The sequence below is a fragment of the Cololabis saira genome, chromosome 14 (genome assembly GCF_033807715.1).
Source record: "Cololabis saira isolate AMF1-May2022 chromosome 14, fColSai1.1, whole genome shotgun sequence".
In the NCBI taxonomy this organism is placed as follows: domain Eukaryota; kingdom Metazoa; phylum Chordata; class Actinopteri; order Beloniformes; family Belonidae; genus Cololabis; species Cololabis saira.
The window spans coordinates 19,839,484-19,864,703 of record NC_084600.1 but is presented as its reverse complement, the minus strand read 5'-3'; the positions used below and the strand labels follow the sequence as shown (position 1 = coordinate 19,864,703).

At 40.1% G+C, this 25,220-nt stretch overlaps 2 protein-coding genes across 2 annotated transcripts; both read left to right on the top strand.

The window, feature by feature from the left end:
* Positions 1–913: 913 nt before the first annotated feature.
* LOC133459780 (peripherin-2-like) lies at positions 914–5,315 on the top strand. The gene is made up of 5 exons (XM_061740064.1): positions 914–1,061; positions 1,328–1,561; positions 3,252–3,682; positions 3,825–4,071; positions 4,440–5,315. Exons 2-5 carry the CDS (start codon positions 1,412–1,414, stop codon positions 4,641–4,643), a joined length of 1,032 nt encoding a protein of 343 aa, XP_061596048.1. The 5' UTR covers positions 914–1,061; positions 1,328–1,411; the 3' UTR covers positions 4,644–5,315.
* Positions 5,316–8,137: 2,822 nt separating this feature from the next.
* frmd8 (FERM domain containing 8) lies at positions 8,138–24,755 on the top strand. The gene is made up of 11 exons (XM_061740063.1): positions 8,138–8,328; positions 10,810–10,907; positions 11,023–11,190; positions 11,300–11,401; positions 14,155–14,213; positions 14,609–14,775; positions 18,806–19,021; positions 19,131–19,254; positions 19,404–19,553; positions 21,662–21,890; positions 21,979–24,755. The coding sequence occupies exons 2-11, from the start codon at positions 10,817–10,819 to the stop codon at positions 22,089–22,091; spliced, it is 1,419 nt and encodes a 472-aa protein (XP_061596047.1). The 5' UTR covers positions 8,138–8,328; positions 10,810–10,816; the 3' UTR covers positions 22,092–24,755.
* The last annotated feature ends 465 nt before the right edge of the window (positions 24,756–25,220 follow it).

Genomic DNA, 25,220 nt, shown 5'->3' with positions numbered 1-25,220 from the left:
AACTCATGTATTACCATCATCAGGTCAGAATTTTAAAAAGGTCAGGTTATGCATTTAGGATCTTTCATTGTTTTCCTTCATGTCAGTGTATTATTTAGCTTTTACGTGCACATAAAAACTTTTCAAAGTTGCAAAGCCCAAAGTCCTGCTGAAAAGACTTATTGTCTCTTGTTGAGGACACTGCTCTTGACATGTCTGAAATATCACATTTAATAAAGTAACAGATAATGAAACATGTTTATGCAGGCTTACTGTCACACCACAAACAAAGAATGATCTAAATATTGATGCTATGATGCTGTGACCATTACCCATACTCGTCCATTCATCACCATTGCAATAATAGAGCAATAATAGATGATCTATTTATCATCTATTATTGCTTTTATTTATTTAGTTTTTAGCTACATAGCATCTGAATTTTCTTGTTTTTATTATGCACTCTGCTTTCATCTGTTCTTCTGAATGGTGACCTTGAGTGCCATGAAAGGCGCCTATAAATAAAATGTATTATTATTATTATTATTGTTATTATTATTACAATATTTCCTATATATGTATAGTCAATGACATCACATCAGTGACATCTTGTTTTTTTTTCCTCAAAACTCTTTATTCTTTACCTTAAGTTAGTATAGGATCCAGAAACCTGGAATAATCATGGATCAAAAGTTACAAACTAAAATACCCATTTCATTTTTATCTCATGGTGTATTTTCTTGAAATGTTATTTTTACAGAATCTTCTTTGATGGATCTGAGATTTCTCCTTGTTTCACAAATAACAACTTATATACTAATAATAGCCTATAGGTGCCTGTCAGATTTGATTTGGTTTGTCATCCGTGTCCCTCTGCGTGAGTAATGGGTGCTGAGATGACAGTGGCCTGGATCCACAGCCCAGTTTAATAGGATAGGTAGGCATTAGTGGTAAGACGCTCGCAGCCTTCAGGTTTGCCAAATCCAGTGTGCCAAACCCCACTGCGTGGCACACTGGAAGGTGCACAGTGGTCGGTGGAGATAACTGGACTTTTTTCAGCACTTTTTGGGGATACAATTAAGGTGAACTTTGACACACTGACATCTCTGGACTTTAAGCTGCACCGTACGAGACGTGAAGCTGAAGATAATATCCAAAAATGTTACTTGGAATAATAAATCTTTTTAAAACCTTTTTTTCCTAACTAATTTATAATTGGTGTGGTTCAGTTGTTTTTATGCTGTAGCTCACATTACTGCTATCGTTTGAAAGTTCAGTGTTGTGTTTGAGTCGTCTTCATCCTTAAGCCTCTGGAGACCTGCCTCTCACTTCTCCTCTCCTCTCGCAGACAGAGCACAGCATCGTCCCTCATTGCCTCGTCGTTCTCCTTCCCCTCTTCCCCCGGTAAGACTCGGACTCCCTCGCTGCAACCATGGTGGTGATGAAGATGAAGTTCCCCTTTGAAAAAAGGGTGAAGCTGGCCCAGGGACTGTGGCTCCTCTCCTGGTGTGCCACGGTTGCCGGGGCCACGACCTTCACCCTGGGATGCCTCCTCAAGACAGAACTCCGCCGGAGGGCAGAGGTACCTAATGTTTTAAATACTAAAGTAAATGTTTCTGAGTTGGCTGTTGATTTTACCTTTTTCAAACACCCACTTGAAAATCACCTGAATATCAGAATGATTTGAAGTGCCATTACTATTTTATTACAAACGTTATTGGCTTGAAATAGTGTCTGAGCAGTCCTTTGTCTATTTTGGTAAGAACCATAATCCAAGCTCCATAAATGATAATTGCAATTGTTGAAAACAAAACAGATAATCAGATAACTATAATAACTCACACTATGATGCCATGCAACAGAAATAAATTGCAACAGAGATATTTTCAGAATTGTTCAGGTGATATACTGCTGACGATGAATAATTTGCATCTAAGTATCATTATGAATAGACAAATGCAATATATGTGCGTGTGTGTGTGTGTGTGTGTGTGTGTGTGTGTGTGTGTGTGTGTGTGTGTGTGTGTTAATTTGAAAATCCTGACACAATATTTTAGTGAAAAGAGAAAATATGTGACATGATCACATGAATATCCCTGACTGAAGACTGCCAAGAGGTGAATACACCTGTGACCCACTTTGGATCCTGACTAATCATTTCATAAATCAGGCTCTGTCAGTCTTAATCAAACTAATCCCCTCTACTGAAGACTGCCATCTTAGTAGTTTCCATTTGTCTGATTTGAATCAATGCTGAGTTCACATCAAAATTATTTTATTCATACATTAACATATTTGGAAAATGTCCCCATGTCATGTAACTCAATAATAAGAAAAAAATCTTTAAATTTCATTATACTACAAGTACCCACAGCAGGAATCAGTAAACTCAACGTGGGTGTTGTTCCCTGTATGAACCAATGGAAATACCTCTCAGATTGAACAAGAACCTACCTAATAGGTCTGTGTTTGCACATATTAAACAACAAAAACATGATAGTACAACATTTAGGTTGGTGATCTCCACGATAATCACTTGACCGGTTGACTGAAGTGTTTTTGGACTCACAGTAATGCTGATGATGAGAATCATTAAATATTTGCTCAGGAAATCAATGTAAAAGAGGAGAAGAGCAAGCAGTCCGTCCATGCTCGATCACCTGGGGACGATGATCCCTGAATGATCAAATCACGCTTTGGAGGGCACATGTTTCTACAAGGGGTGTCAAGCACATACATTAGGTTTGGTGTCAAAACATTTCTGACATATGATCTCACTTCCTGCTTTGGCCTGCTTTGGCCAGGTTTAATCAATTTGATAAACTTTGTAATAGGTCGTCTGAAAAATATTTCAGTGAAGATCTAAAAATACAAACCTGTGATTTTTCTTTTTCTAAACAATGTCATTATAGCACTGATATGACAAAATACACATTTGAACACCTCATCAAAAGAAAAAAGAAAAATCAATGGCCAAATTTTGTTTTCATAAAACTTTGAGCGAAAAAATAATGAAACTGTCTCCAACTGGTGTACTAAATCTTAAAACCCTGAAGATGAAAAAAGATATCTCATTAACCTTGACTGGTACTTGACCTACACACCTACACAGTTCCTCTGTTTCGCTCTGTCATAATATCCAGCTATATATGTCTGAAACTGTAATCATAGAAGACAACTGTTGTACCGATCTAAACGTATACAGCATATTTTTATTCCTTTGTTGAAGAAACAATCAAATAAAAATGTCATGCCCTTCATTTTAATTTCAGGTAATGGACAACTCAGATATACATATTGTGCCCAATACCCTCATGATCGTTGGCGTGGCCTCCTTGGGCATCAACTACTTTGCGTCAAAGATCTGTCAGGACGCCCTGGATGCAGAGAAGTTTCCTCGCTGGAAAACCTTCCTGAAGCCCTACTTTGCGGTCTCTTGCTTCTTCACCGTGCTCATGCTGCTAGCCGTCATCATGAGCTACGCGATGAAGGGCAGTCTGGAGTCTTCTCTGAAGGCGGGCCTGAGGAACGGCATCCGGTTCTACAAGGACACAGACACCCCAGGTCGCTGCTTCCAGAAGCAGAACATCGACCGCCTGCAGATGGAGTTTCAGTGTTGTGGAAACAACGACTACAGGGACTGGTTCGAGGTCCAGTGGATCAGCAACCGCTACCTCGATTTCGGCTCCAAGGAGGTGAAAGAGTAAGTGAATGTAACACAGGGAGTTTCGCATCAGGGTATTTATATGGGGGGATAGGGGTAACACACCTGATTAGAGTACTGCATCCAAAACAGAAACAGAGATAATGTAACATTGTTGATATTCTCTCACTTCCTTCCTTAGCCGCGTCAAAAGCAACGTGGATGGCCGTTACCTGGTAGATGGAGTCCCGTTCAGCTGCTGCAACCCCGGTTCTCCAAGACCATGCATCCAGTATCAGCTAACCAACAACTCAGCTCACTATAACTACGAGTACCAAACCGAGGAACTCAACATCTACCTTGGAGGCTGCAGAGAGGCCTTGGTCCACTACTACATGGGTTTGATGAACACCATTGGTGGTGGGGTGTTGTCGATCTTCCTTTTACAGGTAAGAGATGAGAAAGGTTTCGGCAGTCTCACAACAATTTCAGACAGACTTGGTGTTGCTATGATTAGTTGGGATTTTTTAGGGGGCAAATCAGGACATAACATTGGCTTTTAAAGGGATTTGTACAATTGGAACAGTTAACATTAAGTTAACATTAAACGACTGATTGAAATATGCCATCAATAAGAATCTGACTTCACTGAAATGTAGTATCAGGTGTTCCCTTGTTCGTTTATATTGTCGCAATGTAAGTGATACAAGCCAATCCCAAATTTGATATGGTGGACCTAATCCATGATTGTTTATTGTGTTGAAGCCTTTACTACATCTCAATGACTCCCTTTTCTCCCCACTTTCATCCTCCGCAGGGCTCTGTGCTGGTAAGCTTGCGTTTCCTGCAGACTGCCATGGAAGCAATTGAAGGGAACGAAAACACAGAGGTCGAGACAGAAGGATACTTGCTGGAGAACGGAGTGCAAGAGACCATCATGGAGTACTTGAACCCTGTGCTGAAGTTCTTCCTGCTTACAAACAATGTGGAAGAGGGCACCCCTACCACCCCTGAACCCTAAACCATGGCATGATGTACACACATGTAAATTATTTTCAATGAGAGATGGCAATTGATTAATTATTTCTATTTAATGAGAAGATGCAAATTTCAATGAATTTCATAAATTTAGATACAGTATTTTTTTATTGTCAGATGAACATCACAACACAGCTATTTTCCTACCTGCATTGATCCATCAGTAAAGGGACCCACATATGTCAACATAAACCCACAATTTCTCATGGTTTTGGGGCACTCCTTAAAACAAATAATATGCCCAAAATTAAAAAAAACTAAAGAACTGCAATCTTTTTTGTATTATTGCATATTTACTTTATTTGTCCTGTTCCTTACTATGTATGAGTGGCTAATCCTTTATTGTTTCACTGTATTTGTTTACAGCCTCACAAATACACTTAACCACCTCACTGGTTTTTGAAAGGGATATGCACTGCTATTTACATTTTCACAATCTCTGTCAAAAGCAACAATCCAATCATCATCAACCAGTGGAAAAGCAGTATTTGAGAAGGCGGTGTGCAAAACTTATTCTTGTTCTTACAAAAACAAAGATGTAAAGCTGACCGTAGAGAGACAAGAGGCAAAATGCTCTGCTGTGCAACAGGTCTATGACATAATTTTACAGATGATTTATTAAAGTTTGACGTTAATAAATGCCTTATGGAGTGGAGTCACTTCTTCCTTCCTTTACTAATGAAAATAAAGAGCGTTTAGAAGCTGCAAAATGTCATCCTCTACAAAATGCTCTCCTTCCCCTGCCGCCCTTCTCACGGTCAGTGAAAGTAATAGGATTAAGAAGATGGGTTAATCAATGTCAGTAATGCAGTGAAAGCTGTTAGGTGTGTCCTCTGTCCTGCCACCTTTGTTAAAGCTACCATAAGCCCATTTGCTGCCATAATCCCCGACCTGCTGCCCTTGCATACTCACCCGTGTCAGGTGGCTGCAGGGGTAGAATGAACAGTGCAACTACATTTTAAAAGCTGAAAAAAGAAACTACTGCTATGATGGATCAAAAAATAGATAGTTTTGTTGAACACATTTTTCTAATTTAATCCCACACCGAAAAACCGCTGGGGATACTAAATAATACATTTTTTTGTATTCTATTTTTATTTTACCAGTGCAGTTTAATAGTAGCGTTTCACCTCCGCAACAGCTTTTTTGCACTTTTATTTTTTGTTTATTCGTATTTATACTACAATGTAGTGTGACTGATGTTTTTATCATTAGACTATGTGATTTTATTCTACTTTATAATTTAGTTGTTGTTATCTTAAACTGAATCATTAAATAATATTAATTGATATTTACAATTGATGAAATATAACCCCTTGAGACTCAAGCTTTGGTTTAACTTGCATTTTAGATTTCTTTTCGCTATTTAGGATCCATAGAAACTGATCAATATAGTTTTGGTATCAACTTAAACATGTATAACAGTAAACAGTATGATTTATATTTGATATATAAAGTATCAGTCTGAAATTTGGGCACATGTAAGTTGAATGAGTAGGCGTGCCCAAGCTGTTGACTGGTACAATATTATACGTACCGGTATATTATTATACATATATAAATTTATGAATGTCATTTTAAATAATGTTTTTATTTTATGATAGCACCACATAGCAGTCTTAAGTTTCCACACTTTTGTACAACATTCCAGTTACACTGAATGGTCAGACAACCAAAACTAGGATGTTCGCTATGTGGAAGCCAGGTCTCAGGAAGGTAAACAAACTATCAATCACTTTGTAGAATAATGCAACAGCACATATTGGTCAATCGGCGCTGGAGAAAAATCAGCTTTTTTTTTTTTTACATTTTCAGTTGATGCGGTTTCAGTGCAGCTCTGATCTCAGATCACTTTAGTGAAAGCAACTTTGCAATTGCATCAGGGGTTTATTGTATTTTCTGTTGACCTAACAGGCTTTTAGTGCAGTTATAATCTCTTGCTTGTAGATGATTCAACAGGCAAAGAGGAATCTTTGTGGGAGTAGGATTATATTCTAATACACAGAATAAGACAACCTGATCTCACAAAAATCTGTGAAATGCCCACGACCTCTCAGCACTATTTTCTGTGGTACCAGCACGGACAGTGGTAAAATTCCGTGTGATTACCACGGATATTGTACCTATGCGAAGTCCAACCTGGTTGGAATAATAATAGCAAAAACATAAATAATAATAATACATTAGTTGGGAAATGTTTCAGGGGAAAAAAGTATTTCCAGGTATGTATAAATATGCTACTTTTCTCATTATCAAGCATTGACAAACATTTAATAAACAAGAGTTCAACTCTACACAGACGGGCTGAAATCTGAGAGGTGATCCAGCGAACATAACATTTCTCAAATAAGATAATATAGTTAAGTACATTCTAAAATTTGTTCTCTTGTGGGTCTTCAAAATATGAGAATACATTTTTAAGATAGCATAGATTTATCAGGAGTTTGTCTGTGTCTCCACAGCTCTGATACCCTAACCCTGACCCTTACATGAAAAACATCTTAGCTAAAAAAAACTGTGGCCCAGTCGGCATCAAATAATGTGGGGAAAGTGGAAACATAGAGCTGGGGGAGAACTGGGAATAAGAAGATAAAAAAATCTTAGAAATGTGGGATGATAAGGGTATGGGAACATAGGGATTACACGATTCCTAGTTCTAGTTATCGAGAAGTGTGTCCTAAGGTCTGCGCAGAATTTGCTGGAGATCTCCTACTAAACTGGTAGCCTAGTGGCTACACAGGAGGTTGCAATCCAGGTTCAAGCCCCTGGATTGCAACCAAGATCAACCACTTTGGGCCCCTTAACCCTTACTGCTCCCCGGGTGCCGTGCCATTGCATGCAAACCACTGCTACTAGTTTGACTAGAAATGGGTTAAATGCAAAGAATAAAATGTCCCCATTGTGGGATTACTAAGGGACATTTTTTTTTTTATTTGGTTAAATGTGGCAAAAAAAACCTTGATGATTGGTATTTTCTGTGAAGAATTGTAATATGCATTATTTCAGCCTTGTTGGAAATGCAAAATTTGAAGATGTAAAATACTTTTTTCCCCATAGATAATATTTTCAATCGTCGATCTCCAGATAAATGTGATAAAATATCTGGTAAATACAGATAAATGTGTTTTTTTAGAGTGACCCTCCCAGATAAACATAATCATCAACCTGCTGGATTTACAGCTGCGATGACGCGATGAACACGTGACATGAAGAACCCGCCCACAGACATTTGATTTGTTTTTTCGTATCAGATATTTTCTTAAACCCTCATTTATGTTGTCTAAAGTTTAAATAATAACCCTATATACGCTTTGGGTCTCACATTAATATATCTATAATACGTGTTTTATCAGTAAATATTGTGACGGTAGTCAAGCCTGAATAATGGTTCCGCGTTAAATCGACGCAGAGCCTACGCCGTAGAGTACGCCGTAACCTACGCGTAGGCTCTGCGTTGGTGTAACGCGGAACCATAAATCAGCCGTTAGGTGTCTGCGGCGCGCCTGGAGCGGGTCGCTGCTTCCTGGAAGGGGTTTTGAGGTTTTGAGGCGGCCACGGGACTGAGACGAGCTGCGGGGATCTAATGTACTTAGCAGTGTTTACACAATTACCACAGCACGTTCAGAGCAAAACAAACCAAAGGAGGGAATACTGCGGTAACTGAAAAGGTACGTGACGATCAGACACATGCTTTACACACAAACACCTCAAACAAGTTTAGGCTGACAAACTCTGTTTCAACAGCGATAAATAAGCATCGGTAGGTGTGGGACGACTTGAGTCGTCATCGTTTGGTACTTTGGTGTTAAAGTCGTTTTTACTGTCCTTTTTCTCTTGTTTGTTAGCTAGCATGAGCTAACGGTATGGTGATGGTGGACTCTTCCCCCAAATGTCTAATATGATATAAACAAACAAAACTACGCCCTTTTTAGTACTTGAAACACAACATAGTGGCTCAAGACGGCCGCTGGTGTTGAGATGGCGCCAGTAAAGAGCTGTAGGTTTGGTATCATCTGTGTAGGGCCAGTAGAAGTGCTGCAGGTCTGTTTATAAAGTGACATGTTTGTGCTAAAGAGCAGCAGGGTGAGGCCCAGTCCTCCTGTACGGGATCTTCACTCAAGTGGAGATTGTCCAGTATCTTACATTTTAAGATAGGTTTACAATAAATCCAAAATAACTACCTGTAAACCACTTACAAACTACAAATATGTTCTCATATCCTGATAAGTCTACCTTTGTTGACACTGAAATGCTGTGAACATTCCTATGCATGTAATTCCTATAACAGAGCCTAAATGAAAACACAAAAGTGGATTAAAGCACATTTATTTATTTAAAATATTTTCAACAAGTTAAGTTGTCATTTTCACTCATGTGGCTCTCTGGCATTGACTGACTGATAGGGGTGTAACGATACACTAATCTCACGATACGGTACCATACACGATATTGAGGTCACGATAACGATACGATATTATAGCAGTATTTTTTTAACAACCTTGCATGAGGAACATATGACTGGAAAAAATTGTCTTTTATTCGAAAGACACAAAATACAAAACATACAAAATACAATGCTGTGCATTTGCCCTATTGTTACAGTTTGTAATGCTTTATAACTATTTAAGTTTTAAAGAGAAAACCAGGCCAACCATTTTCCGCAAACTGAACTAAAAGTAAATGTCAGGTTTTTATTATGCATCTTCAGTTTCACACAAGTAAAAATATTTTCCCGTGATCGGGACCGCAAAACAGTATTACTTTCTTCTGAGCGTAGTAAGATTTTGGTCCGCGGGTCGAGGCGCAGTCGGCACGCGTGGTCGGATGTGCGTTACTAGTCAACACAATAGATTAATATTAATAACCCAATATCGTGATACACTTTGTCACCTCCATGACACGTATTGTGACGTTTTTGTATCGTGAAATTTCGTGGCACGATATATTGTTACACCCCTACTGACTGATGATACAGATGCATGTTTCTGTACCTCCTCTTTAGGAAAGTAGATTTGGTTTCCCGTTTTTAGACATATTTACATCAAGTCTTCTTTTTTTGGCTGAAATGCCTTCTCTCTCTTTACATCCATCCATCTCTGAGTTGTTGTTCTGAGTTTGCTCCCGTTGTCGCCACTAACCTCGCGAGAACTGCCACCCAGGCTACAGCAGGTGGCAGTTCTCCTGAGGTTAGTGACAATTCAGTTTTCTGTTTAAAAATGATTATATTATAAAACTGGAAATTTACGGGAAAATACTAATACGGGAGGACGGCTGGAAAGAGGGGTGAAATACGGTAGTTTCCCAGCAAAAACGGGAGACTTGACAGGTCTGGATTGGACGGGATCTTCACCACTTCAAAAGCCTGGCTTGCCCTGAGAACTGGGTAGAAACTGCTGCATTCCTGTCTGCATTTAAACAGGACTAAAATAAGGGATGAAGTGTCATATGTGACTAAAAAAAAACCCCTCCAGTTCATGTTGCTATTATCTGTCTGATCTTTTGAAACTGTTGCTTGACTGTCAGTCCAGTAATTGAAGGTAAATGTGGCGCATTTAAATTTAAACAAATATACAAAACTATTTTAGGTCACATACTATTTTAGTCACATACCCATATGACCATTTGCTGGCATGTTACTTAAAACTGTGTCCTATATGTGTTCATAAGCACAAGAGGGAGTTGCAGATGTTAGGATTTTATGAAATTGTTTGAAGTAAAGGGTAAAGGGTTTTTCTATAAGATTCTACACTGGTGGTTCTTCTCTATTTGGAGGGTCACCTCTTGTTCAGGAGTTTAGCTATAGTTCAGCTATTTTCTCCAGGGTCAACTCCTGTTTTATGACTAGGCTGTTAAAATAGTTCAGATATTTACTCTTCGTTAGGTCAGGACAATGAAGAGAAACAGATATCTGGGGATTGAGAAAAGTGTGCCTCCGGCAGGAAAACATTGTGCATGATAAAATAAAGCTTGTAATAACTTTGATTCTGTTCACTGGTTTTCTTATGGTACACCAGACAAAAGAACATGAGGATCTTTCACAGACATATGACAAAAATTGTATTTGCCATGTTGTGTATGCAGTTTTGACATTCGTGATGTGATTTTTGTTTTTTTCCCCACCACCCATTGTTTTGGTCTGTGTTTTTCAGATAAGAGATGGAGGGAGATGACAGCAGTTTTCCTCCAGATTTGTCAGATGATCATTCACAAAGAGGAAGTGTTGCTTCCTCTGCAACACTTTCCCGTGGTATAATTCATCTTTAAGAAAAAAAAACCCAACAAAATTCATTAGAATTATTTGGCATAGTTGCCAGTTTGTCAGGTTTTGGAAATAATTTTATGTTGTTGTTTTATCCCCACAGCTCAAGATGTGCTTGTGTACTTGTTTGGTGAAAGCGCCGTACACTTGTCCGTAGAAGGGCTCTCTAGCGTCAGTGTGCAGGAGTTGGGACGAAGTGTTCGTGATGCCCTCCATATTCCCGAGTCTGTGCAGGAGGCTTTTACCTTTTGGCTTTGCTCTCCACTGCTAGGTAAAAATTGTTTTGGACATATTCTTCTTTTGATGTTATAAAATGCAAATAGCTGACAATACAAATGCACCTCACTTAATCACCCCTCTCCCAACTCCACATTCTTCAGAGCTGCAGTTAAAGGCAAGGCATCAACCATACAAACTATGTCGACAGTGGCAGGACTTGCTATACCGCTTCACCGAAGCATCAGAGGAGGACATTTCACAAGGTGAGAGCTTGGATTGGTTTGTTTAAACATCACATCAACACAGTTTTTATCCTGCTGGGGTGCTGAGGCATTTCTGTGTGGAGTTCCATGTCCTCCCTGTGCTCATGCTGCTTTCTACAAGTTGCTCTACAAGTTGCTTTTAGTATAAAGACATTACTTTATGCTAACTGATGATTTTAAATTGCTCTTAGGCTTGAGGGCAAGTGTGAATGGTGGTCTCTACTGACGGGTGACTTGTCTAGGGTTTGCCATCTTTTGCCTATGGACAGCTGGGTTAGGGGAAAGGAGACCCCCATGGCCCTGATAGGATTAAAGGGGCACTGATCCATGGATGGAGGGATTCCTTCCTCTGCCTCTGGCCTGTGATGGACCAGTGACCTATGCTGGGAGAAACTCTGCCATCACAGCATCTCAGGTCTGAGAAGGGGTGGCTGCGGCTGTAAAAGGAAAGAGATCAAATTTTCCAGTGTGCTTGTCAGAACTTGACAACCTACCCACTCATTTTGTCACAAACTTCAAAAAGTCTGCACTAAAACAACATAAAAGGATAAACAGTCTTAAGGACATACTATAATAAACTGCATTCCCTAACGTACACAAAATATGTGAGCTTTCTCCGCGGCGTAGTTGGTAGAGTGGGTTTGCTTCCTTTCCAAACCCCCAGCTCCTTCATGTCCCTTGTGTAGGATAGGTAACGACCAGCCACGCCTCCTGCCCCCATCACCCATCACCCCAGCCATTAAGAGCTCACAAAGTAAGACTATGTTCTCATACTGCTTCCCCCAGAGCTGGAAAGATGGGGAGGCTTGGGTCAGAAAGGGCCTCCAACGTAAAACCTATGCCAGATACCGATAAGCGGAAGACAATGATCCGCAGCCCTTTGCTTGTTATTGCAGAGGTTCAGTGCTTTTTAATGGATATGGGTTTAGAGCTAACTTGTTTACGGCTTCCCAAACAACGCATGTGTGTCTCTGCAGGCCAAATATAGCTGGTTTCTTCAACTGCAGCTGCTTCCTCTTTATTTGTGGCTGGATTCTAAACTGTTTCTGCTTAGTTGTTTACGTGGAATAAATGCACACTTAGCTTTTGTCTAGAACAAGTTACAGGAAAAGGAGACCTTGTTGTGACTAAACAGGAAAAATACAATTTTGAACGTGCAGACAATAAAGCATTTCTTTTTTAAGGGTACTCTGAATGATTAAGAGAGAGAGAAGTTCACTTAAATTGCATTGAAATTCAGTCCAGCTCATTTAGATTTAGAGGAAAACTAGTGTATTTATGTGGCATCTATGAACGTTACTGCCTAAACTTCTGAAATCAGTCCTTGGATTTTTGGACTTTGCAGGATACTTGGATGTGTAACTTTACAGTTGTCAAAGGTGTTTGTAGTTGTCGAAGAAATGCACCCATAAGTTTTCTGTGTGCTCTTCATCCATCTCGGGGTCGTTGGAGAGCTGCAGCATGTCCCAGACTCCATTCAGGTGGGAGGTGGGTTAAGTCTCGACAGTTCAGGAGACCATCATGAGGCCACAAATAGATAAAAAGTTAGAAGTTGAAACAGAAAATGGGAGCCAAATATGATTTTTGTTTCCTACTTTCCATTTATAAGTAAAAAAGCACTCAGGAACAGCACTCAGCAGGTCAAATGTTGCTATAATCTTTTGTCATATGTCTTCTTCGTGCTATCGATGTATGCCTGCTGCAGGTGGGGACCCTGCAAACCCCATGTTGGTTTGATGCAGGGAAGCCATAATGGTAACATACTGGTGACTTCAAAGATGCCAGAGGCTTCAAGTTCCTCCTGCTCTGCGTGTTCACTAGTACAGATCACCGTCTAAGCACATACAGGAGAAAAACTAATCTGAGGGAGCAGTTTACGCAGATCACAGATCATCTGTTAAAGCCCTAGGGACCAGTCATGCTCACTCATACAGTCAAACAAGGATCCCCAAAAACCCTAATGTGCATGAATTTGGACAATGGTATGAAACAGAGTGAACATTTGAAATCCACACAGAAATAACCCAGCTGGAATTAAACCACCGTGCTGCCTTGCTACATAAGTATTAAACCTTTTAATGTCTTATGGTACATAATCCATTAGGATCTCTAGAGATATAATGTATTAGATGTTATGTAAAAGTAATACGTAATAATAATTTCTCTGGGGTCAGAGCAGCTGTTGAGATACAGTATATTATAATGGGTTAAACGGTACACTTTACAGTAAAGCATTTAAACACAGGTGCCAAGCCATGAAGGCACATTGTTGAATTGAAATGACTGGAAACTGTCAGTTATCAGACATTGATCACTCATCAAAGTGGACATTTGTTAAAGGATTACACATTTCTGTCAGGTGTGAGCCAGTGACTCAAAGTCTGGTTTTATTTTGGTCGTCATTTTACCAGTCTGAGTGGAACTTCCCACGTGTGTTGGTGGTTTGTCAGGTGCTATTAGTCTAGCAGTGTTAAAGATCGGGTGATTCTTTGACAACTTACTGAGGGTAATCCAACAAAGGATCACAAAGGCGTTGCGTAATCACTTAAATGCTGTTATCTTTCTTTTTGTGGAGTGGATTCCGCCCACGATCTAGGACTGTGAGCCAGAGCAGAGTGGGCTGGAGGGGGCTTGAGTTGTCTCTACATCCCCACTCCTCCACTTACAGTGCGGCTGGATCTTGTCCAGTGTCAACTTAAATGATCCTGAAAATCACAGAACACTGACTCACCGTTTCTCTGCTTTTTCCTCAGATGAAGCATATCTCCAGTACAGACGCAATGTGTTTTACCCGAAATCTAAAGAGCTGCAGGTATTATTAACTCTGGCAAATATGCAATTATCTCAGATCTGAGTGAGTTATAAAGATCCGTCATGTTCAACCAAGAGTTCCAGTTTCACCAGAGCCTGTGTGGGTTGTAATAGAGACTTTTTCTGAAAGTAGTGAAGACTGTATTGTTCATAATGATATTCTTTATCTCATAACTGCCATCAGAGGGTCTTTTGTATGTAAAAATATCACGATTGTAGAGGACTATTAAAAAAACAGTGTTGGAGCTTCTTCACACAGCACCAGATCCAAATTGGCTTTTAAAAACACATTAATTAAACACAAATCTATAAAAATGAACTTCAGGAAGTCCATCTTAAATACATTTTTTTTTTCTACTATTATTTAATCTTTGCTGTTGTCTCCTTCCTGAGCAGATAGAGGACGAGGGAGTGTTGAGACTTCTTTATGAGGAAGCCAAGAGTAACATCCTGACGGGGCGATACCCATGTGACCCAGAGCACTGGGCTGTTTTGGGAGCCTTGTCTCTTGCTCTTGATGAGGGAACTGGTCTAGAAGGCCAACAAGTCACTACTACTGTAAGGTAAGTTACTTTATCCATCAGTTTATATGAAAGGAATAGTCAGGATTTATGCAGTCTTATGCAAGTGGTGATAAATATCCATACCAGTCATTGGCCAGTTCACACCTTGCATTAAAGGTATTGTGACATCATTTTTAACATGCTTTGAACACTATTAAAAGTCTTGGCCAACATCCCTCAAATGTGTCTAAAAGAGTGTAACAAGAAAAACTTCACTCTAGTTCTCTTTTCCTGGCTTTTTATTACAGTGTTTTTTTGCGCCGTGAAAAATGCTTCCTTTCCCCCCTTTCCTGTCAATCATTGCTCCGCTCCTCCTCCCAACCTCCTCCTCCTCCAGCCATACGCTCACAGCGGCGTCGGAGAGCGACAGGCGAAGCATGCACGGAAAAGCAGGAGGGCGAACCACAGCAAACAATCATAAAAATAAAGGCATGTAAATAAAGTGTCCCCTTATCTTAAGTCCAGTCAGTGGCCGCGGGTCTTCTTAGCAGTTTTCCTCCGGTGATGAGAAGAGAAGAGGCTCTAAACAGCTCCGTGTTAAGCCTGATTTATGGTTCCGCGTTAAATCGACGCAGAGCCTACGCCGTAGGGTTCAGCGTACGGTGCGCGTCGCCGCGTAACCCTTCGCCGTAGGTTCTGCGTCGGTGTAACACGGAACCATAAATCAGCCTTTATGGCGCGCTGGAGAGGAGAGGAGACAGGGAGCTGGGTGGAGGGGGCGGTGATTTAGCGGGCCCTGACGTCACGGCCCGCCAGCAAACCAGGTGCGCCGTTTTTGCACAGTTATGCGGAAAATCCCAGAAAGCACACAATACACTGAATGTTAAAAGTTCGTTGTTTTTTGGGTGTAATTGATGTCAAGACACCCAACAAAACACAAAAAATCAAGAAAAATTTGTTTTTCATGTCACAATCCCTTTAAAATGTGACTCTAAAGCATCTTGAGTGATCATATCTGATCTTTCTGCTAAATGTGAAAATTAACACAGACATAACTTTAGCTTGGGAGGATAAAGGCCTTATTGTTAAGGCACATTCATGCTCAACGGAGATGATGAATATGCTGACGGACAGACCCTTTCGTCCTTCTCCTTCATCGGTTACGTGCATAGTTTGGTCCCTTTTATGTCCCTTGCAGATCCGTTGCTTGAACAGCAAACACAGCAACACCACCAGAAACCGTGTTGAGCAGTTTAGTTGACATGTGACCCGCAAGAGGAACAAACTAGAGAAGAGAGTTTCGCTGTCTACATGCCACGATGTATTAAATGGTCAAACAGACCTCGCTGTCATCTGCACTCCCTCTTTCTATGTCTCTTTCTAAGAGCGAGCATTATCCCGATCTCCTCCACCATGGCCATGTTTGCTGAAGCTGCTTTTTCTTCATCTTTTCCTTCTTTTTCTGGTGTTTTTGGGCAGTTGCAAACAATTTTGTAGTGGTCCGTTTCCACCACCAACAAGTGTCTGAAATTGGCGTAAAAACGCGGAAGATAACTCTGAACTCAGCACTACCCACCGGTGGATGAATTTACTTAACAACCAAGGCAACATAAAAGATGGATGGAAGTATGAGGGCTGTGACATTTGACACTTGAAACAGACGTACGTGATTATGTACCAAAGGGAATATAAATGGGCTTTTAATTGCCTGACCAGTTGGAAATAATTAGGCCTAACTCTGAGAAAAAAAAAGGGTTAGAAGTATCAAGGTGATACTACAAGCTTTTTTTTTTTTTCCCCCAAAATATTATTTATCAATAGATATGAACCATATGAAGTAGGGTGTCTACCTCATAAGATCCGAAGTCTGAACAGGGTCATTGTTGCATTATTACCTGGATGTAGCTATTGGAAGCTGGAATAGTTCACCTGGTTTTGATTAATGGTATCAAAAACGACCTTATTACATCTTGATATTTTTGGGAAGATTTTATGGTCCGTTTGATGTTTTCAGCTAGAAACTGAAAAAAGCTACACGGCTCTTCTAACCTCCTGGAAGGATGCAATTTATATGCACATTTTCTGGAATTTCATTAACTTTTCCTTTAAACAAAATGGCAAATGTTGCATAATGATTTAAAGCTGAGAGTGTTTGAATATGTATTTGTGTTATAACCAAGTGTAAAGTCATAGATACTAATTTAATAGCAATCCAGTAATATGGCACTTTGAAGGAGAGTTTGGTCAAATATTTGATTTCCTTCCTAAAACAGACTAATGCTTATAATTGGCCCTCTAAAGACCCATTTATGCCTGATGCAGAAGACCGATACGCAGACCGACTGACCCTTTCATCCGTCTCCTGTGTGGTTTATGCTCGTAAAATCATTTTTATAATTAGAGAAACTTTATGCACCTTTTCATTACTTGCTAGACTGTAGAATATCTGACACGAGAGGAACTCACAAAAACATCTCCTGACAAAAACAGATCCCATATGGATTAATGCAGGCAAACTTTCTGGGAAAGTCAGCTGAAAGGACTGAAGTCCCTGATTACTTGAAAGGATTAAATGTTATCTTTCTGCCCTGTGAATGGAGGATAACCAGGACATTTGGTGTTTCTAAATTTAATTTGTCCAATATGTCGTGTCCCATGTTGTCTTATATGCCTTTTAAAGTTTGCGGTTATTTTGAGTTTCTGCTGTTGATAATTTTGTACGGTGATGAAATGATGTTGCTGCAGCGTTAATATCCTGGTTATCCTTCATCCACAGGGTAAAAAGATAGCATTTAATCCTTGCAAGTAATCAGGGACTTCAGTTCTTTCTCAGAAAGTTTGCCTGCATTAATCCATATGGGATCAGTTTTTGTCAGAAGCTGTTTTTGTGAGTTCCTCTCGTATCCAATAGTCAACACTAGAGTCCAGCAAGTAATGAAAAGGTGCATAAAGTTTCTATACATTTTTTATTGACATTGCACAGCAAACTACAAATATATTAGGCAAACAAATAAATACAAATATATGAAAAATCTATAAAATATTCAGCAGAGAGCAAGGCTAACGTCAGCTTGCTGAGCAACATGCTTGGTCTTTTGTTGCATACAGTCTCTACAGTATGGTCGCATGTTACCACTACTACTCTACACGTACCCAGCAGTCTTAGTTGGTATTACTCTATTTGCTGCGTCAAGAGCCGGCTCCGCAAAGGCCCTGAAATGAAAATTATCTCCGTAACCGACACAGGAGGTGGACGAAAAGGTCTGTCCATCTGCGTATCCATCCTCTGTGTATAAAAGCCTATTTATGTTCGATGCACACACAAGTGCGTACGCACACTAAATCAATGTAAAAAGCACCAACAATCTTAAGGCCCTCAGCCCACGTTTCTAAAGGGCATTGGTTTATTTAGCAGCTTCAGGTACCTGAACACAAACATTGACAGTTTGCTCTTTTTATTTCATTGGAAGGAGTTTTTAATGTTGAACACTTGTCTTGTGGTGCTGCATGTTTTTTTCCAGTCTGTTAATAGTTTTAGGTGCAAGAATGCACCAAATGACATTTCTGATAAGAACATTGATCATTTCTACCTCCTCTGTAAAACCTTTCAACAATGCGTTCAAGAAACTACAGAACTGTAGGACTGGAGTCTCTGTTCTTTTCAGAGTTACTCAGCAGTACAGTCAGAGGCAGCACTTGATTACATACATAGATAAGGAGTTTTGAGGAAGTGTCACATTTGCAGGGTCACTGTGTTGAAGTGTAAAATATAAAAAGTTGACAGTCTTGGTATATGTTGAATATTTCTGGGCACTATTTACTGGTTTCAGATCCTATTTAAGGTCAAGATGCTTTTAGTGGACCTCTCTGTAATCCTCTGTTATATAAGTGAAGTATTCCTCACTCATTAGTTATAACTTCACTAACTGTGTTCTGAGTGAGTGAATGGAGATCAGTGCATCCAGGGTGCGGAGACAGTTCAGTGCATTCCAGTACAGCAAGAGATTTAAAAGAAATGAGCAAATCAACAGAACATAGTCACTCTGACATTTCACTACATCTTCGTCCTGAATCTTCGTCCTCTGTTCAGGGAAAAGAAGCTGACTTCTTTCCTGCCGGAACATGTTGTTATGGGGAGCGGAGGTTTACTGTCCACACTGCGAGGGAAGTCGAGCCGCCAGGCAGGACTGGAGCAGAAGCTCCTAGAAGAGTACAAAAAGACAAGCACATCTGCCGGGAACTGTCTGGAACCCACCCAGCTCCTGCACCAGTACCTCGGCATGTGCCACACGCTGCCTTATTATGGGTAAGAACGGCTGTAATGAGCTATTTACATGCAATATATTTGTCAACAAAACAATCACAGAAAAACTAACCTCATTTATGTGTGAATGTACCATTTAATGCAAAAAAAGATGCGCTTTCTTCTTTGGAGAGATTGACAAACCAACGCAGGGGATCCTCCAACGGGTAAAACGTAAAGCTGTCAACGTTGGGATCTGCTTGGATGGAGTTTATGTGATGGATATGAAGGAGAAGGTGAGCAGTGGATTGGAATTGCAGCTTTGAGAAGCAGCAGCAGCACACGCCATGACTCCAACTTCCTCTGTAGTTGGATAATAATGCAGTCTATAGTTTTACTTGTGAAAAGTACCTTATTTCCTCTTATTGGTCATATTCTCCTACAGCATGTTCTGCTTGGCCTGCGATTCAGCGAGCTTTCCTGGGACCACAGCTACCCCGAAGAGGAGGGGGACTCTCACATTCTGTGGCTGGAGTTTGATGGAGAAGAAGATGGCACTCCTGTCAACAAGCTGCTGAAGATCTACTCAAAACAAGTAAACATTCCCAAAGGTTTTGGAACCATTTAAAAATGTCTTGTGGCTTGACCGGGTGACAGATGCGGTCTTCTTACGTCATCGACTGCTGTAACAAAAAAGCCTGCTTGAGCATCCAGATGTTGAAGAGACATTACATAACAGGATAGGGAGTAAAAGGACATCACAGCAGGCTGTAATCCAAGAACGCCAGCGTAGGAACACATGGGTCACGTGTTCCTCCGGTTCTCTAATGCGCTGTTTCCCAACCTGCTGTTGGGGCAGCAGAGACCACAGAGGGAGCCTGAGATTTAACACTGCACAGTTAAAATCAGAGAAACTCATACAAAATACAGGGTTTCTGTCGATCTTTAAAAATACTTAAGTTATCAAAATATAAGGCCTATAATATGTCTTGAATTTGTATGAAAAAGTTTTTTCTGAAAGCACCTAATAATTGCAGACATACTTCACTATCACTGGATATGGTTAGCGGCCACTGCATTGACTATAGTTCATTAGGAAATGCACATTTATGAAAAACGACTGGAAAACCTCAAGTTTGCGTCATGGTTAAAGGCAGCAGCAGATACGAGCACGCTGGAAATCATAGCTGTGGAATGTGAGAAAGACGGAGAAGCAACAAAATCTGAATAAAAAACCACTGGAATATTGACATGAATGCATTACCTGGATGTTTTTATCAGGTTGAAGTCCATCAAACTCAGCTTTTACACACAGAAGGAGCCTATGTTAAAAAGGAGCTTGTGAATTTTGTGGAAATGTGTGAGAGATACAACTACACCTGTGTAAAATAGTTAATAAGATTTTTACGTTTTTATTTATTGGAAAACGTGCCACACAGGCACATTTTGTCTGCACAGTCACCGTGCTTGTGCCCTCCTTTGGCGTCCTGAGTAGGTGAAGTCGGTCAGACAGCTTCTACATCAGATTCCTGTTCACATCCACCAGCATAAGCAGCTTTCATCTAGGACTGTACATTAACCAGTAAAGGGTTAATGGCTTTTTCTTTCCCTCCTGTCAACAGAAATTGACAAAATAAACCTTTTATATGACAGATCTTGGTGGTTTAAGGGTGATTCATATTTTTTCCCCCTCCCTCCAAGACAGTTACTTTGCCACTGGTCATCTTAAGTTAGTTAATGGCAGTGAGAAAAGAAACGGTCCCACTAATGCCTGAGATATACTTGCAGTTCAGACCGCGTACGCGTACGCATCATGGCCGCCACACGTATCCTGCGTTCATATCCTGCGGTCTGATACCAGCTGGCCACAAGTGAGGACGCGGAGGTCGCTGGCGCCGTTTTCTTTGCCAAGATCGCAACCAAAGCAATGTTATAATCTCCTACATCATCCAATATTGTCATGTTAACTTGTTTGTTGTTCAAATCTGCTACTGCTACTGCCGCGGCTACTACCTCTACTACTAAATATTTAATCACTTTTCCAACTGTTGCTCTGCTTACTGCCCCCTATCGGTCACCGCCAGTACAACGCGCTCTCCTCGCGTACTACGCAAGCGACGTTGTGGTTGGTGGTGCATGCGGACGGACGCACCAACAGCAAGTATATCTCAGGCTTAACTCTCTGATACCTGCAAGTGAATGCAAGGTCTAAATTGAACATCAGTGCAAATACACTCGTGCAGCGTTGTGAAAAGATCAAATGGAGAGGTGCAACAATTTCTGCAGTAGATGAAGCATCTGCTGGCACTCAGTGCGTTTCTTCACGTACCAATTTGCTCAGCATATGAGCATGCCTCGTTACTCGTTCCATCTTTGAGTACATGGATGCGTTTGATAGCAAGCTAATTTGGTGTCAAAGACATATTTACAGAAAAATGCATTCAAAAAGCTTTGGATTGTCGAGGAATGCCAAACATGCAGTTTCAGATGATCCTCTCGCCTCGTCCTTCATGCCTGTTTGAGACTTCAGCATCCTTGCAAGAATACAAACACAAACTTTATACCCAACATCTTGTCCCTAAACAGAAGTTTTACATGAAAAGAAAAGTGTCTGACTGTTCTGAATAAAATGAAGAAAACAACTGTTGCTTTATATTATATTTTAAAAACTGGACGTAATAGTTTTCCTGTTATGTCAATCAGGCCGAGCTAATGAGTGGCTTCATCGAGTTCTGTGTGGAGCTGAAGTCTGCATCTGAGGGAGGAGCTGCAGCTGTGGCGGACGGCGAGGCCAGTCTGTCTCGGCAGCCCGCCGGGGAAGGGGGCAGCAGCAGGAACGGACGCGGAGGACGGCGCGGGAAGCTCCACAGGCAGGGCAGCGTTGTGTGCAGCCGGGTCCACTCTCTCAACACCATCAGCTACGTAGACAATGGTGAGTCCAAACGGCCCAATCACTGAAATAAATAAGAGAAAATCCTGAGGGGACATTCTTTACTTAATACTTTGTTTTTCTCTTTTAGGAAAAGAAATCAAACGGTTGAAGCCAAAAAGAGCTGCATCCTTCTTCGGCCGCCCGGCATCTACACCCACCTACTCTGCTGTGCAAGTGACTGAGAGCCTGGAGCAAGGTTAACGCATCTGCCTTGTTCCTGTTAAAGACCAAATCTGAACATTTGACACTGAGATTCAACTAAAGACATATTGGACACAAGTTTGAGATGTTTCATTGCAATTATATGAACTTGCAAAGGACCAAGGCATCCAAGCATGAACATATTTATTCTCTGAAGTGGTGTATACTAAGAGAGTACGGTAATGTGAAAAAAGGAAAGGATTTACCCAAATACTACATGTAAGGTTGAACTGAAGTGGCTATTCAATAGATGGCCCTAGACTTATAGGAGTCTACCAAATGCTTTTTATTGGGGTTGAGCCTCAGAGAAATCTACTTCATAAATGACATTTTTTGACCACTGGTGCAGCACGCTACAGTTCATACATGTTACACCTCAAAGAAGTTTATCCACTGCCTTACCTCTTTTTAGACTATTGGTATGTAACATCAAGAATGTTGCAATACATCCTCATAGAGTTGAACCTTTGTTTCCCCCTCAAAGCGGTAAAGGTTTCAGCAGCCTCCTCGCAGTCAGCATGACAAACACTTTTAGGGGACGGTCTGAGGATGTGTTGACACAATTCTGCTTTTTCAAACTGCCAGTGCCTTGTTCTCTGAAAGGGGTGAAGCCACTTGAGAAAAATACTGGTGGAAGCATCAAGTTTTCATTGTTATGGAAGCGCATTTGCTGTGTTGTGGAGGGTTCTTGTAAGTAGATATATTTAATTGATTTGCAGGCTTTTTATTTGCAGCAGGTTATCATGGATAGAAGTGCAGGTAGTATGTCCCACATTTTCTAAGTAGATTTTCCTGAGATTTTTGCTTTGTAAGGAAAGAAAGGGGTGACGTTAGTTCAAAATATAACACAAGAAAAATTTACATTTTACGATGTCTGGTTACAGGAGGCATAATTGAATGTTCATAGTGTTAGATTTGACGCTGATTTAGAAAGAATCTGCATTAATGTTTGCATTAAATCTGTAATTTTTGCAACATCTGCTCCACAAGTGCTGCTGATGTTGATTCAAAGCTGGCATTTCATGCATGTTTGACTGTCGTTTGCCTGTCAAGTCATCTGACCTGACGAGCAAATGAAGACTAATGTTGTACTTGAGTTGAGGAAAAATGACAGGAACCTCACTCGATACTTTTTCAGCCTTCAAACAATGCTTTTTAAAAGCTCCTAGTAGGTTTCTAATGGCTTATTTAGGTATAATCTATCCAAATAGTAGTGGTAGAAAGAGAATAATATGCACTACAGTTTATGTGAACAAGAACAAAACGCTAAATCTGTAGATGTGTGGTTTTATACCCAGAGAGTGACATAATGATCTGTGCACGGTCCAACTTTTGACCATACAATTCAAATCTTGGTCTTCCTGCCGAATCAATCCTAACTGACGTGCTGCAACCTGCTATGCTACCTGAAGAGACTCGATTTAGAATCCACTACCTACTACCTGACAGTCCTCCAGGTGTCTCTGAACATTAGCCTGATGCAGGCAGCATCTGTCTTTGTTGTACATTTGATAAACAAACCTTCATTAAACTGCAGTAAAAGTAGCTTCATATCGCTAATCTTACTGCCTTCCACTTGAACACGTCTTCATTAGATGGCATCATGCATTCTTCCCGTTTCTCCTCAGCATTAAACTGCAGAATGCTCTCATATGTTCAGCGCTTTGAATTGTATCTCAGCTACAGTCTGTAACCTGCAGCAGTCCAGTACGTTGTTGCTAACATACACTATGCATGTCACACTGTAGAATAGGCATTCCGACAGTATACACAACATGTTGCACTATTAACACATATTTATACCTTTATATATCTTTTCCATCAGCAGACTGTTTGTTTTTATATTGTTTGTTGGCTTTAATGAGATAAGATTTTTACTTCCATCTTCATATACTTGTCTATGTTTGTATACAAGAATGAAGAATTGGCCAAATCAAATTTTTGTCTTTTCAAGGAGTCACTTTACAGAAGCTTAAAGTGCCTTTTTGTTACTCCTAAATTGGGAATTGAATGACTGTTTTGGTGCTTGAAAGCCAGGAATTAACCATTTTGGTACTGCTGTGGTTTAAAATAAGTTTATTTTGATTTGTAATGTATTTACAATGTGGTCTCCTGATTAACAACCCATACTGTTAAAGTTTAATGCAGTAAAGCAGTATTGCTGTCTCTTTTTTTTTTTGTATGTATGTATGTATGTATAATAAGCAGAAGGGCAAGGTGTTGTACATTTCTGTCTGCCTGTTAGTGTTTGAACTTTTCCACACTCCTTTGAACCAACATGTTCAAGAGGCAGACTAACACCTCAACTATAACGCCTTTCCTTCATCATTTTTGCCACATGTTCTACTTATACCGTCACAGTTGCAGGTTTATCTAACAATTAAACTAAAACTACTTTATCATTTCTACTAAATGCATTTCATAATATTTGGGAAAATGTTCCGTTGTCAAATGTTTCTTGATGTTAATGTGTGCAGAAATGTCAGAGTTAGGAGTTATTTTGTGTTTACTCTTGTGAAAATGACCCTTACAATAACATCATTTTTAAATGTCCAAAAGAAGTCATGAAATAATGTTCCACTATAACATTACTGCTCATGGTGCAGCATTTTTAATCATTGTGCAATAAAATTAAATGCTTAAAATTAACAGGTATTGAATGTATAGTGATTTTTTTTTTATCTGTTTTTATAAACATTCATCTTTCTTGTTCTTCTACTTTCAGTAGGATTATATCTGCCTGTATATTCTGAGGCCACAATTTGCCAACATATTGTACAGTAATATTCTCATTGGAGTAATACAGCAATACACATCAGTTACAACATTACAACCACAGTATTCAAGAGATCCTATTTTTTTTATTTTATTTTTTTTCCTGAAAGAGCTTTTGACTAGTCGGGATGTTAACGATTGATGCCTTCAGTCCTGTTGGTTGTATGACAAGGTCTACATGGACTGGAATCACTTCCCTGGTCCCATTGACTTGATATCTGTGGAGTTTGAAGATCAAATTCACACGTTTTTTTTGTGTTGATTGAGCACTTCCTTAAAAATAAAAAAAATAAATAAAAAAAGATCCACAGTTGACCTGCTGGGGGAGGAGGATACCCAGTACTCGGGTTGAGG

Excerpts from the sequence above, each read along its gene's own strand:
- LOC133459780 (XM_061740064.1), top strand. The coding sequence starts at position 1,412 with ATGGTGGTGATGAAGATGAAGTTCCCCTTTGAAAAAAGGGTGAAGCTG. Across the intron at positions 1,562-3,251 it reads AACTCCGCCGGAGGGCAGAG|GTAATGGACAACTCAGATAT; the intron begins GTACCTAATGTT and ends TTTTAATTTCAG. Across the intron at positions 4,072-4,439 it reads TGTCGATCTTCCTTTTACAG|GGCTCTGTGCTGGTAAGCTT; the intron begins GTAAGAGATGAG and ends CATCCTCCGCAG.
- frmd8 (XM_061740063.1), top strand. The coding sequence starts at position 10,817 with ATGGAGGGAGATGACAGCAGTTTTCCTCCAGATTTGTCAGATGATCAT. Across the intron at positions 11,191-11,299 it reads GCTTTGCTCTCCACTGCTAG|AGCTGCAGTTAAAGGCAAGG; the intron begins GTAAAAATTGTT and ends CACATTCTTCAG. Across the intron at positions 19,022-19,130 it reads CACACGCTGCCTTATTATGG|ATGCGCTTTCTTCTTTGGAG; the intron begins GTAAGAACGGCT and ends ATGCAAAAAAAG.